The sequence below is a fragment of the Fulmarus glacialis genome, unplaced genomic scaffold (assembly GCF_000690835.1).
Source record: "Fulmarus glacialis isolate BGI_N327 unplaced genomic scaffold, ASM69083v1 Scaffold44784, whole genome shotgun sequence".
NCBI lineage: Eukaryota > Metazoa > Chordata > Aves > Procellariiformes > Procellariidae > Fulmarus > Fulmarus glacialis.
In genome coordinates, this window is record NW_009206972.1 from 1 (window position 1) to 15,037 (window position 15,037).

The 15,037-nt window shown below is 40.5% G+C and overlaps 1 protein-coding gene across 1 annotated transcript; it reads left to right on the forward strand.

Moving 5' to 3' along the window:
• Positions 1 to 125: 125 nt before the first annotated feature.
• On the forward strand, positions 126 to 13,806 carry DHX40 (DEAH (Asp-Glu-Ala-His) box polypeptide 40; the record flags this gene model as incomplete). Its single annotated transcript, XM_009575931.1, has 16 exons — positions 126 to 271; positions 638 to 757; positions 1,955 to 2,185; positions 2,384 to 2,450; positions 3,011 to 3,142; positions 4,560 to 4,659; positions 5,111 to 5,197; positions 5,683 to 5,865; positions 6,369 to 6,449; positions 7,155 to 7,312; positions 9,428 to 9,542; positions 9,830 to 9,938; positions 10,263 to 10,357; positions 10,925 to 10,994; positions 11,404 to 11,632; positions 13,485 to 13,806. Coding segments are annotated over 16 exons (2,063 nt in total), but the record flags the coding sequence as incomplete, so codon positions are not given.
• Between the last annotated feature and the right edge of the window lie 1,231 nt (positions 13,807 to 15,037).

The window sequence follows — 15,037 nt, forward strand, 5'->3', positions numbered from 1 at the left end:
GAGATGGCTCGATTAAACCTTTTAAGCTAAAACCCCGTGGCCATAGGTATATTGTGTAGGTACTTGTGTATAAACTGACTCTGAGCAGCACAACTCTGTCCCTGTTCTCCCCGTCCCTCCCACAGGCCTCGCCAAGCACGGGGCCATCGGCGTCACCCAGCCCCGGCGCGTTGCCACCATCTCGGTGGCGCAGCGGGTGGCCGAGGAGATGGGCTGTTCGCTGGGGAGCGTCGTCGGGTACCAGGTCCGCTTCGATGACTGCACCACCGAGGTAGGGCTCTGAGGGCTGTGTTCCCACAGGTGTTGTCATGGCAGGGTGTGGTGGTGTCGGTGGGCTGGGTTTTTTGCTTGCGGGCCTCTCTGTGGAGTGGCACAGCCCTGTTGCCTCTCCTGGGGCTTTGCATGCGGAAGGTCTCAGAGCCTTGAGAAGCCATCTGTCCCAGCTGTGGTGACGATGCAGTTGCATGTATCACATAACTCATTTGATCAAGGTTTTTGAACACCTTGCAAGTGAAACATTGCCAAGTACCTGTGATGCAATCTCGGTGTGTGTGGACAATTATGTGATCTATGTAGAAGTGTTTACTCTGAAGTAAAAATCTAGGATAACAGCTGAATGTCTAATTAAACCTTTCAGGATACTGCCATCAGGTATATGACCGATGGTTGCTTATTGAGGCAAATATTGGCAGACCCTGTTCTCAGCAAGTACAGTATCATCATTTTGGATGAAGCCCATGAGCGGAGCCTCAGCACTGTGAGTGTCACCTTATATCTGTCCTTTTGGGTCATTATTTCTCCTTTACTGAGCTCTACTTATACCTTTCTTTCACTTCTGCACAATCTCCAAGGATTTTGGCTGACTTTCCATGGATGTGCTTTATCCTTTTGCTGTCCTAAGACAGCAGCAATTGCTGCGTTGTTTATTACATGCTGCATAATCTGAAAATAAAACGCGGCCTGTAATCCTGTTGGAATTGTTGTCGCTGTTGTTGCGCCTGTTTTAACTGTTTGAAAGCAGTTAAAACTTGGGTGGCTATTGGATACTTTTCCAAAATTTCCAGGAGTTTGAAGCCAGCACAGTGAACACAAACATTCTAGAATCCTAATTTAAAAAAAAAACCCACACACAAACAAACCCCTGGAACATCTCTCTCGCTCTAAGGCCTAATGTTTCTTAGGGTGTGTATATGACTGTGCAAAGAGATTACGGCTTTTGGGATCATGGAAGTATCTAGACTGACCTAAGTACCAAAAGCTATCAAATGTCACTCTGACCCTTCTGTGGCAAGCAAAGTGAGACTGAAGTCACTCAGTCCTCAAGAGATTGTGCTGTGTGTCAAACAACCTACCAGTCCAGCAGACAATCTGGCAGTCCAGCTGGGAAAAAGGGAGAATGCTTTCTGAATCCCAGTTCTGCCCTCAAGCATCCAAGGGTATTGCAAGTAATTGAGCTAGGGTGATGTAAGAAGTTACTGCTCCATCACCTGCATCTAACTAAAAGGAGCGGATTTTTAATCCAGAGTACTGCAGAGTGAAATAAACTTGCTGAAGTCATAACAATAAATAGTACAACAGAAGAGGGTGCACACTCAGTCAGGTAACGTACACTGGACAAAGGTGATGACTTTTTAAAATGGGTCTGAGGTAACTGCTTGCAAATGACTTGACCATGAGAGTATAAAAATGGAAACCAAAGGATTTTAAGTTACACTGATTCTGTTTATAGGCTGTGAGAAGAGCTGATAAAAAACTAATTAAATTCTAGAAACCAGTTAGCATGCTTACAAGACAACCAGGGTAAGTGTATGTATTCTTCTGAGTGCTTAGGCCCTGAAGATGTCATTTTCTGTCTTCACTGTATCAGTGGGATAGAATCAGTCCCTTCCAAGTTCGTCAGGCACTTGTAAGAAAAGCGGGGTACTAATATAAGTTGTGTCTATTTTTCTGTTAGGATATCTTGTTTGGTTTGCTGAAGAAACTATTTCTACAGAAGAAACCACCAAACAGGAAGATAGCCATGAAAGTGGTGGTGATGTCAGCCACCCTGGAGGTAGACAAGCTCTCAGAGTTCTTTGGACACTGTTCAGTGCTGCATATTCCGGGAAGAAGCTATCCCGTCAAGGAGATATTCTGCAACCTGCTCAGCCCAAGGGACATAGGCAGCTCTGCGTACGTTACAGAGGTCTGGCCTGTTTTACTTTGTTTCTGTGTTGTGTTCTCTGTTTTTGGTATGATTATCACCTGTGAAAGACCACAAGAATTAGCTGCTGTATTGCTGTGTTCTTAGCATCTCTGCAGGGTATTGGGAAGAATGAGTTAGTACCATGAGTTTTAGAAAGACTAAGTGAGATTCCAGCTGTTACTGGCTTGTTTGTTTCAGGCTGTAAAAGTGACATTGGATATCCACTTAAATGAACCAGAAGGCGACATCTTGGTTTTCCTGACAGGTGAGAATTTTTCTTTCAACAACTGATGGTTATTCCAGGTGAAGCGTGGCATTGCCAGCCAAACACTACATCCTTCCAATGACTGCCTAGTTTGTCACAGAGCAGTAAGTAGAGAAGGGAGAGTTGCAGGTTGACACATACAATCCTGTGAAGTGATAGTTTTCAGAGCATGTTTAGGTATATCCATGCCTATGAGGTCAGATAAGAAAAACAGTAACTTCAAAATTTGTATCTTTTCTTCCTGTGCCAAGTTTACTCTCTTTGTATTGTCTGCGTGTTTTGTTTTGTTGTTAATTGAGGAAGGTAGAATTTCTTTAGCTGCAAAACCCTACATCAGTGTATGGGCCAGGCACTTATGCACTCACCTTTTAAGGAAAAGCCGTGGTGAGAGGCACTGTGGAAAGACTGGATGTCACCTTCTAAACTCTTAGAAATATTATTTCCTTCTTGTAATGGTGTTGATGACTCTTGGCAAACCAATCTTGTTCAAAGATGTTGCAAACTAGGAAGGCAGAGTTGTAGCTACATAGGTCGCTTAAATGCTCTTGTATGTGTTTTAGGTCAAATTGAGATAGAAAGAGCTTGCGACTTACTTTTCAAGAAAGCAGAATCTATTGATTACCGGTACGAAGTACATGATCGGTCTGTTGAAGGCCTGCTTATCTTACCATTGTATGGGTCAATGTCAACAGGTAAGAGCATATAATGTCATATAAAACTTAATTCACACAAACGTTAACTGCAAGATTTGTTGTAAAGAGTATCCTACTCAAATATTTCGATTGCGATTGGAAAAAATGGCATTCATTAACCCATTTGTTACAATACTGTAGCACTATGGGGTTTTTTGTGGTGTTCATAAACTAACCAAACTTCAGCCTTCTCTGTACTTGCACAGAAGCCTCCAGTTAAAATTCATATCCACTGGAAATGGCTTCACATGGCATCAAGGTCTACAGCTTAGGAAGGGCATATTGTGTAACTGAAAGTTCAGATGTCTTATTTAGGCCCTCACGTTTTATTTTATATGGAAAAGATATTGCCAGTAGGTTTTTGGTGATGAGAGTAGTCCTGTAAGGGAAGATAGAAGTAGTAACAGTGTTACACAATATAGAAAAGTACAGGTTATCAGTATGAGTCAGTATGTTTTATTTGGCAGCAATACCACAGTTGGTTTCAAAGAGTTAAAAACAAAGACCCTTTGACCTTTACTGAACACAGACACTGTATTTTCAGATGAACGTGAGTGCGATGTTTAAATGTGTGGGTGCAGTATGTAGAATGCCAAGAGGCTGAATAAGTTCAGAAGAGCAGGACAGCAATTTCCGTCTGGAAGTGCTGCTGAAAGGAAGGATCTGGTAACGATCTGCAGAGAGGGAGCAAAAGTTTTACTTTCTTGAAAGAGCAAAATGAAAAGTTACATTAAAGAAAGGTATAGCTTCTTCCTTACTCCATGATAGGTATTAGATTCCTGACTGAGAGTAATTATTCTTTTTCTACCACAGGGTAGTTTCTCAGAGGCCATTGTACTTGAATATTTTTAAATACACAAGAGAGAATTTTCCTTAAAGAGATTTTTATATTTTTCAAATATAGTAAGTGAGAAAATTTCAGGGGAAAGTTGAATTTCCATCTCCCTTTTTTTGTTCCTTGGAAAGCCAAATGAATTAATCGAAACTGCATATGCTGCTTTGTTATGTGTTAAAAGAAGATTTGCTGGAAACATGGGGGGTTTAACTAAACTTTTTTGTGTTCACCTTCACTTGCCCTAATTGTTAAAACCCTTCAAATCCTTCATGAAGATTCTATTAAGACCAGACATCTTGTTTGTTTTTCCTAGCTCTGGATTAGGAAACATCCAGGAGAGTTGGCCTTTCTTGATCTCAAAATCTTCTTGAATGTGCAAGCAATAAAGATATTCTCTGATTTCTGACATATGCTAAAATAATACCAAATCTGTACTTTAGAATGTTATGTGATTCACTTTCTAATTTCATTCAAATGACTTTCACTAAGCATTTGAGTAAGTTTGCACAATATTAGAGATGTGGTTTGAAATCAGAGCGTTGTAACATAACAGATTGTTTGACCGACTACCTGTCATTTTAGATCAACAGAAAAGCATATTTTTGCCAGCTCCCACGGGCATTAGAAAATGTGTAGTATCCACAAACATTGCTGCAACATCGCTGACAATTGAAGGAGTCAGGTACTGTTTCCTATCCTTCATAAAAGCTGTAACAGAGGGAATACTTCAGAAAATTCTACTAGATTTGGAAAAACGCGTCTGACTTCCTTCTGCTAGCATACCTGCCCAATAATTACCTGTTGCCTTTTTTGTGTGTGTAGTGAATAAAAAAAAACCTTGATACTATTATATAGTCTTACAGATGACTAATATTGTTGGACCCTAATTTGAAATCAAATCTCAGCTCCATTAAATGCGCATAATTTCCTTGGGTGTGAGGAGATATTATCTGTAACATCCTGTAGACTGAACTATTGTAGCGCTGCAGCTGACTAGCAAAGTGCAACTACCTGTTTGCAGCAATTGTAGGGTAAACGTGTTCTTGCTTTGCTCATACGCATGTGGCAGTTATCCTTCTGTCTACTGAGACCTCTGTTGTTTTCTTCTCTGACAGAGTATGAATCTTTTTCAGGTATGTAGTGGATAGTGGATTTGTGAAGCAGTTGAATCATAACCCCCGAGTTGGCTTGGACATACTGGAGGTGGTTCCCATTTCAAAGTAAGTTTTGAAAAGGTCATTTGCTTGGTGTTTCTGGGAGTTGCTCTGATAATACTGTGTATCGGTTGATCTTTTTAAAAATAAAGGGGGGCGGGGAGCGGCTTTGAGGCTCTCTAATTTAAAGCCATTTTGTTTGCTGCTAAATAGAAAGTGGTTCAGGACATATAATTTCCTATAAGTTACAGGCATTAAGAAGGAATTGACAATGCATTGTTTGTAGTCTGAACAGCGGCTCACACGTGTTTGCTGAATACAACAGCCTGATTCAGAGAAGTTTAAAAAAATCTTCCCTTGCACAGAAATGCTTCTTCATTCTGCTGGTTCTTGTATAGCTGGATTTCTCAGTTGCTGCACAGTATAATACATCTCTCATCTACAAGCATAGAAATTGCTATTACTTATCATAGTTACAGTGTGCTTTTTTGGATAATAACAGAAGGGATCAAGAGTTTGGATTTTTTTTCCATGTCTTTCTGTTTTGGCAGGAGCGAAGCAAGGCAACGAGCTGGCCGAGCTGGCAGGACATCATCCGGAAAAAGCTATTGGCTGTACAGCAAGGAATTCTGGGAGCAATGCATGCCTGATCACACGGTCCCAGAGATCAAGAGAACCAGTCTGACATCTGTGATCCTGACCTTGAAGTGCCTTTCTGTGCATGATGTCATAAGGTAACCTCCATGGAGGGGGGAATTATCATTTTCTTCCTGAGTCTCAGCAGCAAGGCAGCACAGGCACCAACAGCCTGTTGGCAGGAGGCAGGATTAGGTCCCCGGCCAACCATGACACTTTGGTACAATCAGCTTTTCTGCTGTTCTCCTCAGTCTTTAATGCCAGATTGGATCTTGAGCTCAAGTTCAGTTTGAGGTTCTGCCAAAACTAAGTCCTCATCTCCAAAATTAAATAGTGTTAATAGTGTGCCTTTAAAGTCCTGATGTTTATATCCCAATCAAATTTCAGGTCATACATATGCAGAAAATATAGTTTGTCTTTGCATGTGCTGGGATCTGCCATCGTAATTCTTCAGCGTGAGGCTGTATATGTAGTAACACACCTGTATACTGAAGATGTTTATGTGCACTTTGGTCAGAAACCTGTATTAGAAGGTTACAAAACTAACAAAGCTATACTGAGTCTGAACAGTGAGATTTTTTAATTTCATTTTTTACTATAGATTTCCCTATTTGGACCGTCCTGAAGAAAGGCATATTTTAGAAGCTCTCAAGGAACTTTACCAGTGTGATGCTATTGACAGGTAAAAAATAAAGGGGTGTAGTCACTACAAGAACTTAAAATATAATGGTTTAACTGGTGTTAGTGAGTTGTTCATGTGGACTAAAGGACTTCCCCCCAGCAGTAGAGTATGTTTCCTCATTAGACCAGGAAGTTAACTACTGGGTTTTAATATACTCTCTGTAAAACTATGGTTAGAGCATGGCTTAGGACTTGAGAGATACAGTTTAATTTCTCCACATTGTCCTGAAGTTCCTGAGTGATGTCAGACAAATTACCTCAACTCTCTGTGCTGTAGTTCCTAATAGCAGATTCCAGATCATTGTGACGAAGGTGCTTAGGCACTAGCTGTGAGGCCCATCCAAGAACTCAAGACAGGAAGCGAGATCTTATCCTAAGCTTCCAGGAATTCTTCTTGCAAAAAAAAAAAAAAAAAAATCTTAATCTTAAGCATCTGATACACTTAAAAAGTTGGCTTTGCCTGCCATGAAGCAGGCATAAGCAAACTGGAGAAAGGTAAAATGTTCTTCTGCTAGTGACACTTGCTTCGTGTCTCCAGCACCTGTCTGGGCACACACAGACTACAGTGCTAGAACAGTCCAGAGGGAAATGCTTCTTTCATGCTCTTTATCAGTATATGGTGGCTGACATTGTGTGTGCATGTTCCGATTTACATTTAAACATAGTTTTGTTGAATCTGGTATTTGAATCTTTTTCCTGGAATAAGGAGAGGCCACGTGACAAGGCTGGGTGAATTCCTGGTGCAGTTTCCCCTCCCTCCCAACCTGACCTGTGCTGTCATAAAAGCTGCTTCTCTTGACTGTGAAGATCTGCTGCTTCCTATAGCAGCCATGTTGTCTGTGGAAAATGTCTTCATTCGTCCAGGTAGGAAGCCCCTTATCCCAAAGCAGCCTTGGGTGGGTGGGGAATTCTGCTTGGACAGGGACATCTCAGGCAGTGGTTAGGCAACACACACTGCTTCACCTGGAGACCTTTTCTTCAGCTACCCTCTGTGGGTTTCTTTTGCTCTCAGCAGTTTTCTGTGCTAATAGTTTGTGAAGCCACAGTATCTTATCGGTGTATCTCAAGGTTATAAAGTAGGAACTGATTCTGTATTTAGAAGAATGTTACACAAGCCTTTACTTGAGCGTAAGGATACTCCTGCCAAGGAGCAAGCTGGTCTCCTTAGTTGGGCCCAACACTGGTGGGAGATATAAGTATTTACCATAAACTAATTCTTTAGATAACCCTTACGTTGCAGTGTGAGGAAGATTCCTCAAGTGCAATGCCAGAGTACATCGTAGCAGATCTGTAGGGAGGAATGGTAAGATTAGGACAAATATACAATGGCACTTTGCCCATATGCTTTTACAACTTCCTGTGGTCTTGGAGTCAGGGCTAAGAATTGGACAACAGCTGTTCCAAAGACTTCAAAATAGCATGGAATTGGGTTGCATTTGTCCAAGGCTATGAGCTGTAAAGCAACATATGGGTAAGTGAGTGGATTGCTGAGAGGTCATAAGGGGGAAAACTCTGTTAAAAGCGGGAAAAGGAAAGGAAAAAAGCCTACCAGAAAACCAAAACACACCACAGCAGATGTTTTGCTGTTGGTCTAAGTACAGCCAACAGGGACTGATTAATTTGTTTTTAATGAGTGGGGTCACCTCTGGATTGGCTTTTCTGTTCAATAACTCTATTTAGCCAAATAGTCCTTTTAAGTTACTGTGAGAAGCTCAACTTGTCACTGCCTCCATTTCCAGTGTTTTTCTAAATGGAAAATGTAATTTTGCTGTGGTTCCAAGCTAGCACCTCTCACTAGCACTAAACTCAGTCTCCCATGTCCTCCTTCCTATCTCCTTTCCCTTCCCTTCTGCTCCTGCCTTCCCTCCCCAACTGTGCTACATATAGTCTTTATATGTAGCACAGTCTTTGTGGGAGACCTTTGTCCTTTCTAGTCACTCATTGGCTCTTGTCCAGTTATCTCTGTAGTCTATTAACCGTGCCCCTTAGTGCAACAGCTAAAGATACTGCTGACAGTACTGATAGCCTGGATTCTGCTCTGGGGTCTTTCCCATTCCCACAAATGTGCGTTTACTTTCCCATCCTCCATCTGGCAATATGCCATTGCTATCTCTTCAGCTAGCTAATGCACACACGTTCGTTACTCTGAAGAACCCTATACATTAGGTCGCAAACACAAAGACTCCCGTCCTGAAGGCACTTGTTCATGTGCAATATGTATACGAACAGGCCTCCTTACTTCATCGGTGTTACTTTTAATACTTACAAACTTCTGACATTCTCTGCAGTACAGCAGTAATGCAATGCATTGGCCTTTGCAGCCATATCCCTCTCTACTAAGGGGAATAGGTTGTGCTGGGGAAGAAATTCTTTGGGTATTTAAAACTTGAAATAACACTTTGGAAATGTTGCTTTTGCCTAGTACGTTCCCAGCATTTAGTGAAGGTGAATTCCCACTAAACTCACAGATCGCATTTTTTCTAGACTCTTATTTATTTTAAGACCTCCATTACTATGGCACTTGAGTGCCATAAGGACAAAAGCTGAGTTAAATAGATTAGATGGTGCTGTGATGGGGTGGTTTCAACAGTCTTGTTTTTTCTCTCAGGGCAAAACTTTCACTTGATCCCTGTGGGCTGTTTAAGGTCGCTGTTCCTTTATCTTCCCATGTCGGCATCTGAATTGATTGTGAGAGAGAAATATGTAGAACCTTTCTTTCTAAGAGACTAGAAGTCTTCATCTCTAGTGCTGACTGATAAGATTAATCACAGATTTAATAGCATCTATGTATTCTCATTCAGCAGTAGTGGAAGGAGGCAGAACTGTAAATGCAGCTATGGAGGAGAAACAAATCTAAAAATAACATGAATAAAGAGCCAAGACTCTCAAACACACTTTGGGGAGATACTAATAGAAAATTAAGTAGGAGTGATAAATAAAAATTACTTTGTTGAATTGAGATACAACTTGCTTCCTCAGGTGATCCTCAGAAGCAAAAGGAGGCAGAACTTCAACATCAGGAGCTTTCCTCACAAGTGGGAGGGTGCAATGACTTTGCAACCCTCTTAAATATTTTTGAACAGTGCAAAGCAAGGTATAAAATGATTCCTTACAGTAAGTGGTTTTGCATTGCTCATAACTCCGAGCTGCTGATGGTTTTTAAATATATTGCGTATATGCACATGTATGTATTCATACCTAATTGCAGATTTATTCCTTATTGTGATTTGAAATTTCTATCAAGACACTTATTATTTAAACTTACAAAGTATCTGGCAGTGTAGGTTGCCTTCTTTGTACGACCATAACAAAAAATAGAGGCAACTTTCTGCCTTCAGTTTACAAAGGGCTTCTTTATAATACAAGTATTTCTGTTCTCAGCAAGTCTCCTTCAGCTTGGTGCCAGAAATACTGGGTCCATTGGAGAGCTTTAAAATCTGCTTTTAGTGTGGAAAAACAACTTCGGGAAATAATCAGTAAACTGAAACAGGTAAAAAGTATAATTTTTATATATGATTGAATTATGTAAGTTTATATTTAAGACATGTACTGGACTACTGAGCCTTTGCCAGATGGCTGCTGCCTTTCTCCAGTAGAAACTAATCCACTTAAATATTTATTAGAGCATCCTTGCTGTAGCTTGTGTAACTAACAGGTATGATGGTGGTAACAAGCAAGAAGGAGGGTTTTCCTCCTTTCCTCGTGGTTTCCATAGGCTGAGAAACCCAGAGTTTAAAATCCATGGAATGGAGGGGGTATAGCCACTTTTTTGTTAGGAAAGATCCTGATTCATGTTGTTTTTTTCTTTACATAGCTGCCAGACTTCCCTAAAGAGACATTTGAAGGCTCCAGAACTGAAATTCTAAGAAGATGTCTATGTGCAGGATACTTTATCAATGTAGCTAGGAGGTAAGTAATAAAGTTTGGAGAATTGAATGGAAAAAATGTTACGCGTATTCTTTAAAGGCGTAGCTGCATATTGGAACAGAATAGTAAGGCTGCATATTGTTAAAAGTAGCAAAGTAGCGATTGCAGCTGAAGGTGCTGTGTCTGCACAGGGCTGGAAGCCTGGTGGGTACTCTGCTTTTGACTCTGATAACGTTCCTGGGGAAGTTGCTTACATCCTTGGAATAGTAGTTTTTCTATCTGTGAAATGAACTTGCAAGCTGATGAGTAGTTCCAGATATTAAACTAAAGGGCTTGGAAATGTCCAATTATCATGGCTGTCAAAGACTTCAATCCCAAACCCGGTTTTTTATTGTGTTGTTATATCTGCAGTGTCACTGTGGTAAATTAGACAGACATATCTTATTCCTCATTTTTTTTTACAGATTAATTCTGGAAGGATCTTCCCCTGCTTATATATTTGAGTATTTTCTTCTATGCTGCTGATGATTTGCTTAGTTAGGGTTGCCGTCTAATCCACAGCAAAGTATGTTTCATTTTTTAATTTTTTTTTTTCCACAAACCTCTCAGATCTGCAGCCAGGACATTCTGCACAATGGACGGACATGGCAGCATAGTTTATATCCATCCTTCATCTACAGTAAGTTACCAAATTCTGTTAGTAAAGTAGCACAGGATCTATAAAAGGACTAAGAAGCAGGTCCCTGTAAACTCTTCCTCTTCTGTTTGATTTGTGCTAATTTATGGCCAGGAGAAGCACTGTTGCAGTGTTCATTTTGAGAGTGGCGAAGAGCCTCACTACTTCAAATTTGGTAAATGTTTGGCTTATGAAACGAGTGTGACATAGACTGAGCTTTCTCTCTGGCTCTTTGGCTTTCCGGGGCAATTCTAAGCAGGTCATTATGCCAAAGTTTCCCTGCCTGAAAATTTAGGGTAATGTCAGCTTTATCTCATTCTTGCATATGAAGCATTGGAAGATATTCCAATGGAGGGTGCTCTAGAAATAATTTTTTTTTAATCAGTTCTGAAATAATATTTTAATCTTTCAGCTATATAATCAGGAGACTCGCCTCGAGTGGATCATCTTCCATGACGTCACGGTGACATCCAAAATCTATGTCCGGACAGTGTGTCCTGTTCGCTATGAATGGGTCAAAGACTTGTTGCCTAGACTGCATCAAATCGATGCATATGAACTGAGCAGTGTGGCACGGGAAGAAGTAACTGAAGAGGAAATAACCAAGTGGAAACATAAGGAGGACCTTAAAAGGCAGTATGGTAAGCACATTACTAGTCCATATCTATGGTGTGTGTATTTTTCTTGGTTGTTGTGGATGTGTGCGTGTATATTATGTCGCTGAATGCATTCTGGACTAGTAGGTGGTAATTTGGATGGGCTTAACATATTTGATGTGTAGCTCTAGTTGTTCTCTTGTCTTACTACGGCTCTGCAATCCTTATTTTCCTGCCTCGGCAGTGCGTGTAGTGGGGTTTGTCTACTGGTTCTTGCCATGCTCCCCCTTTCTTTTGTTATACTGTAGCTGACAGGAGCAGAACTTTAACACAGAGTTGAATAAAGCATTTTGAGTCTGACCATTATTTAAGGTTGCGAAGGGTATCTAGCCATAGATACCCAAAATAACACTGTCCTGAGAGATAGAAGTCCTAAGGGCTATAAGAAAAAAACCAAACCAACCAAACAAAAAAGCCAGAGAGGAAAAAGTATCACATTTTGGTGAATGTCTCATTCTGACAGTGAATTTAATGCCATATGTTTGAATAAATTGTCAGTTTTAATTAAAACCGGTGCCTGCTAACTGATCTGGCTGCTTGACATTCTTTGAATTCTTCTGTCAGCAGGTTTCGTAAAGCAGCCAAGTATTCAAAGGGCCTCTTTACTCCTGAGCTGACCCTTCCAAAACATTAATTTAATATACAGTACAGGCACTGGCAATATAGATTCTCTTCAGTTTCCTTAACAATGGAAAAAATGTAGACTCGAGTGCTCAGACAGTGTCTCTTTCTGTCCTGCATTATTGTATAAAACAACCATTTTAAATGATAAAAACATGGATTGGATTTGTTTATAAATTTGCTGGAAAGGATATTTGCATTATTGGGTAACACAGAGGAGCCTCATCTATTTATCTGAACTCCAAGAAGCTGAGGTTTGTTCTCTTTGGCCCCCTTAACTTGTTGACTTCACCAAGCAATTGTAAATTAATTTGAGATTAATATTGATCTTACAGATGATGTATCTCTGGGAGTTTCATAAAAATAAGTGGCTGAATAGCTGACAAAGGCTTAATTAGTGCCCAAGGAAGGAAAGGCTGCAGCATGAGCTGAATTATTATTTGACTCCAAGATAAAATAATTACAAATATTCCAAGAGTGAATGCTGATTAAAGTTCCTTCCTCATATCAAAGTATCTGGTGCCCAGTCCCAGAGCCCTGGGAACAGGCTGCAGTAGCTGCTTCATTCACACAATACTTAGGCTCTCAGTCTTTGAATGATTTTTTTTTTTTTTTAAATTATTTAAAATTTTACTTTAAACTGAAAATATTTCCTGGTTTTCTTTCCTTCTGGGAGAAGCACTCTCAAGGTCTCAGCTCAGTGGGAGATTGTGCATTTCTAATAGTGTCTGATCTGGAGTATTGGCTTTTCCCACTCCTTTATCTGTGTGTTATCCTCCCTCTTCCTCCTACCTCTGGAAATTTATAAAGGTAGTTCATTCTAACCTTTTTTTCCCTGCTCCCAGTGCTGTCCCTCTCCTGCCTAAACCCAAGTTTGAGATGTGTAATTTAGAGAAGAAAAGGGTGCATAGAACATAAGATGCATAGTATCTGTTACAATAAAAGCAAGATACGCATTTTGGGACGAGACGAGCCCAGCTGCAAATATTGACATGGGAGTTAAGGCATGATTTTTTTTTTTTCTTTCCCCTCCCCGCTGTGGTACAGTCTGTCCTCTCTGGAAGTCATTCAAATGACTGACTGGGACTTGAAAAACATTTGAGATTCTGGTGTGGGTTTTTGGGTATTTTACAAATAGGAGGAATTGTAATGCTGTGATTTTGGGGGTTTTTTTTTGACACACAAGAGTATATTTCTCTCTCTCCTCTCCCCCCAGGAGGAGTCACAGACAACTCTGCAAAGAAGATGGAGAGAAGGAATGATGATCAATCAATTCTGGATGCCCGAGCTCGCTATCTTGAGAGAAAGCAGCAAAGAGCACAGGGTTTGAGTGGCCCATTGAAAGAAATGGGGTAATACTTGTGGCTGCACTGCTCCCACTGTGAGGAAAGGCAGTTTGGTGTAGCTGTTCTGGGTATGTTTGCGTAATGCAAAATGACTAACTGGAATGAAGGAAAACTTCTGCTTTGTGGTAAGTTTGAGTGCCAAGGCATACCAACGCAATCTTCCTTTCCTGCATCCAGCAAGGACAAGTTACCGAGCTGAATTTTGTTGCTACATGTCACTGGCGACAATTTAGTGGCCTCAAATGTGGATGGAGACATGATACTTACTGTGGTGCCAATTCTGTGGCATTTAGTTGACCTAGAAAGGTCTCAGTGGTCTCAGTACCATATTAATAAAATTTTCTTAAAGGTTTTTTTTTTCTTTAAAGGAGTGGAACTGTCACTTTTTATCCATTTTACTTTGTATGATTGTGGCTGTACAGTCTTCATGCTCATACACTACTTGGGAAAGTGTGTAGGAAGTGCTCTTAATGATGGAACATCGGATCTAAATTCAAAAGGATGTTTCTCTGTTGCAGACTGTGTATTGTGCTGTACCATGTACAGCGGTGGTTCTGGATGAAGATGCCTTCATATGCGAAGTATTTTGTAAATGTTTTCACATTCTTGTAACTGCATAATTATTGTCAGGGATGAATTAGCACTGTGTGTTTTCCATTTGGCAAAAAAACCCCAAACAACCCAGCAGTCAATCCAGTACTCAGCCAGGTTATGCCCTGCAGTCCGTCAGCAGGCCTTCTGCCTACTGGGCTGCTTTTCTGAATTTGGTGACTTATTTTTAAAATGTACGGACTTTGGTCTGAAGAATGACTGTTTCAAATGTGTAGAAAGAATATGCAAGGAAATACTAGCTTTTTTCCCTTGACTCAAATACATAAATAGCAAAGAACTGTGATGTTTTGTCATCATAAAGTTTGTTTCCTTCTCAGTAAAGAGGTAATCCCCTTCTGTCACCTTAATAATCTTAAAATGTTCCAGTGCTTCAGTGTGGAGCTTGTCGTCTTTGCTATTTTTCACTTTCAGTAAGTAACATTTTGTATAAGACAGCTTCCAAAAAACTGGAAGAACTTACTTTCATTTTTCTTGCCTCAGTTGTTTGCACTATGTGTCACCTTCAGTTGCTTTTCAGGTAACTAGCTAACTCTGTTAAAGTGATGACGTAAGTAAGCCTTAGTGCTTGGTGTAAAAACGCTAAGCATTCCACCTCTATACTGCACAGGCTGTAGCTGATCATAAGCTCTCAAAAACCTTGGGATTCTCTTATGGGGAATATGATAATATTATTATTCTTCATAAAGAAGGTAGTAGGTCTGATAATTGTCCCTCTTTCTGTGATTGTACCTATTAAAACGAAAGAGCTGAGGCTGGTCTGCGTACTTGCCAAACCCGGTGAGGAAGGCGTGATTCCCGTCTCGAAGAGCTG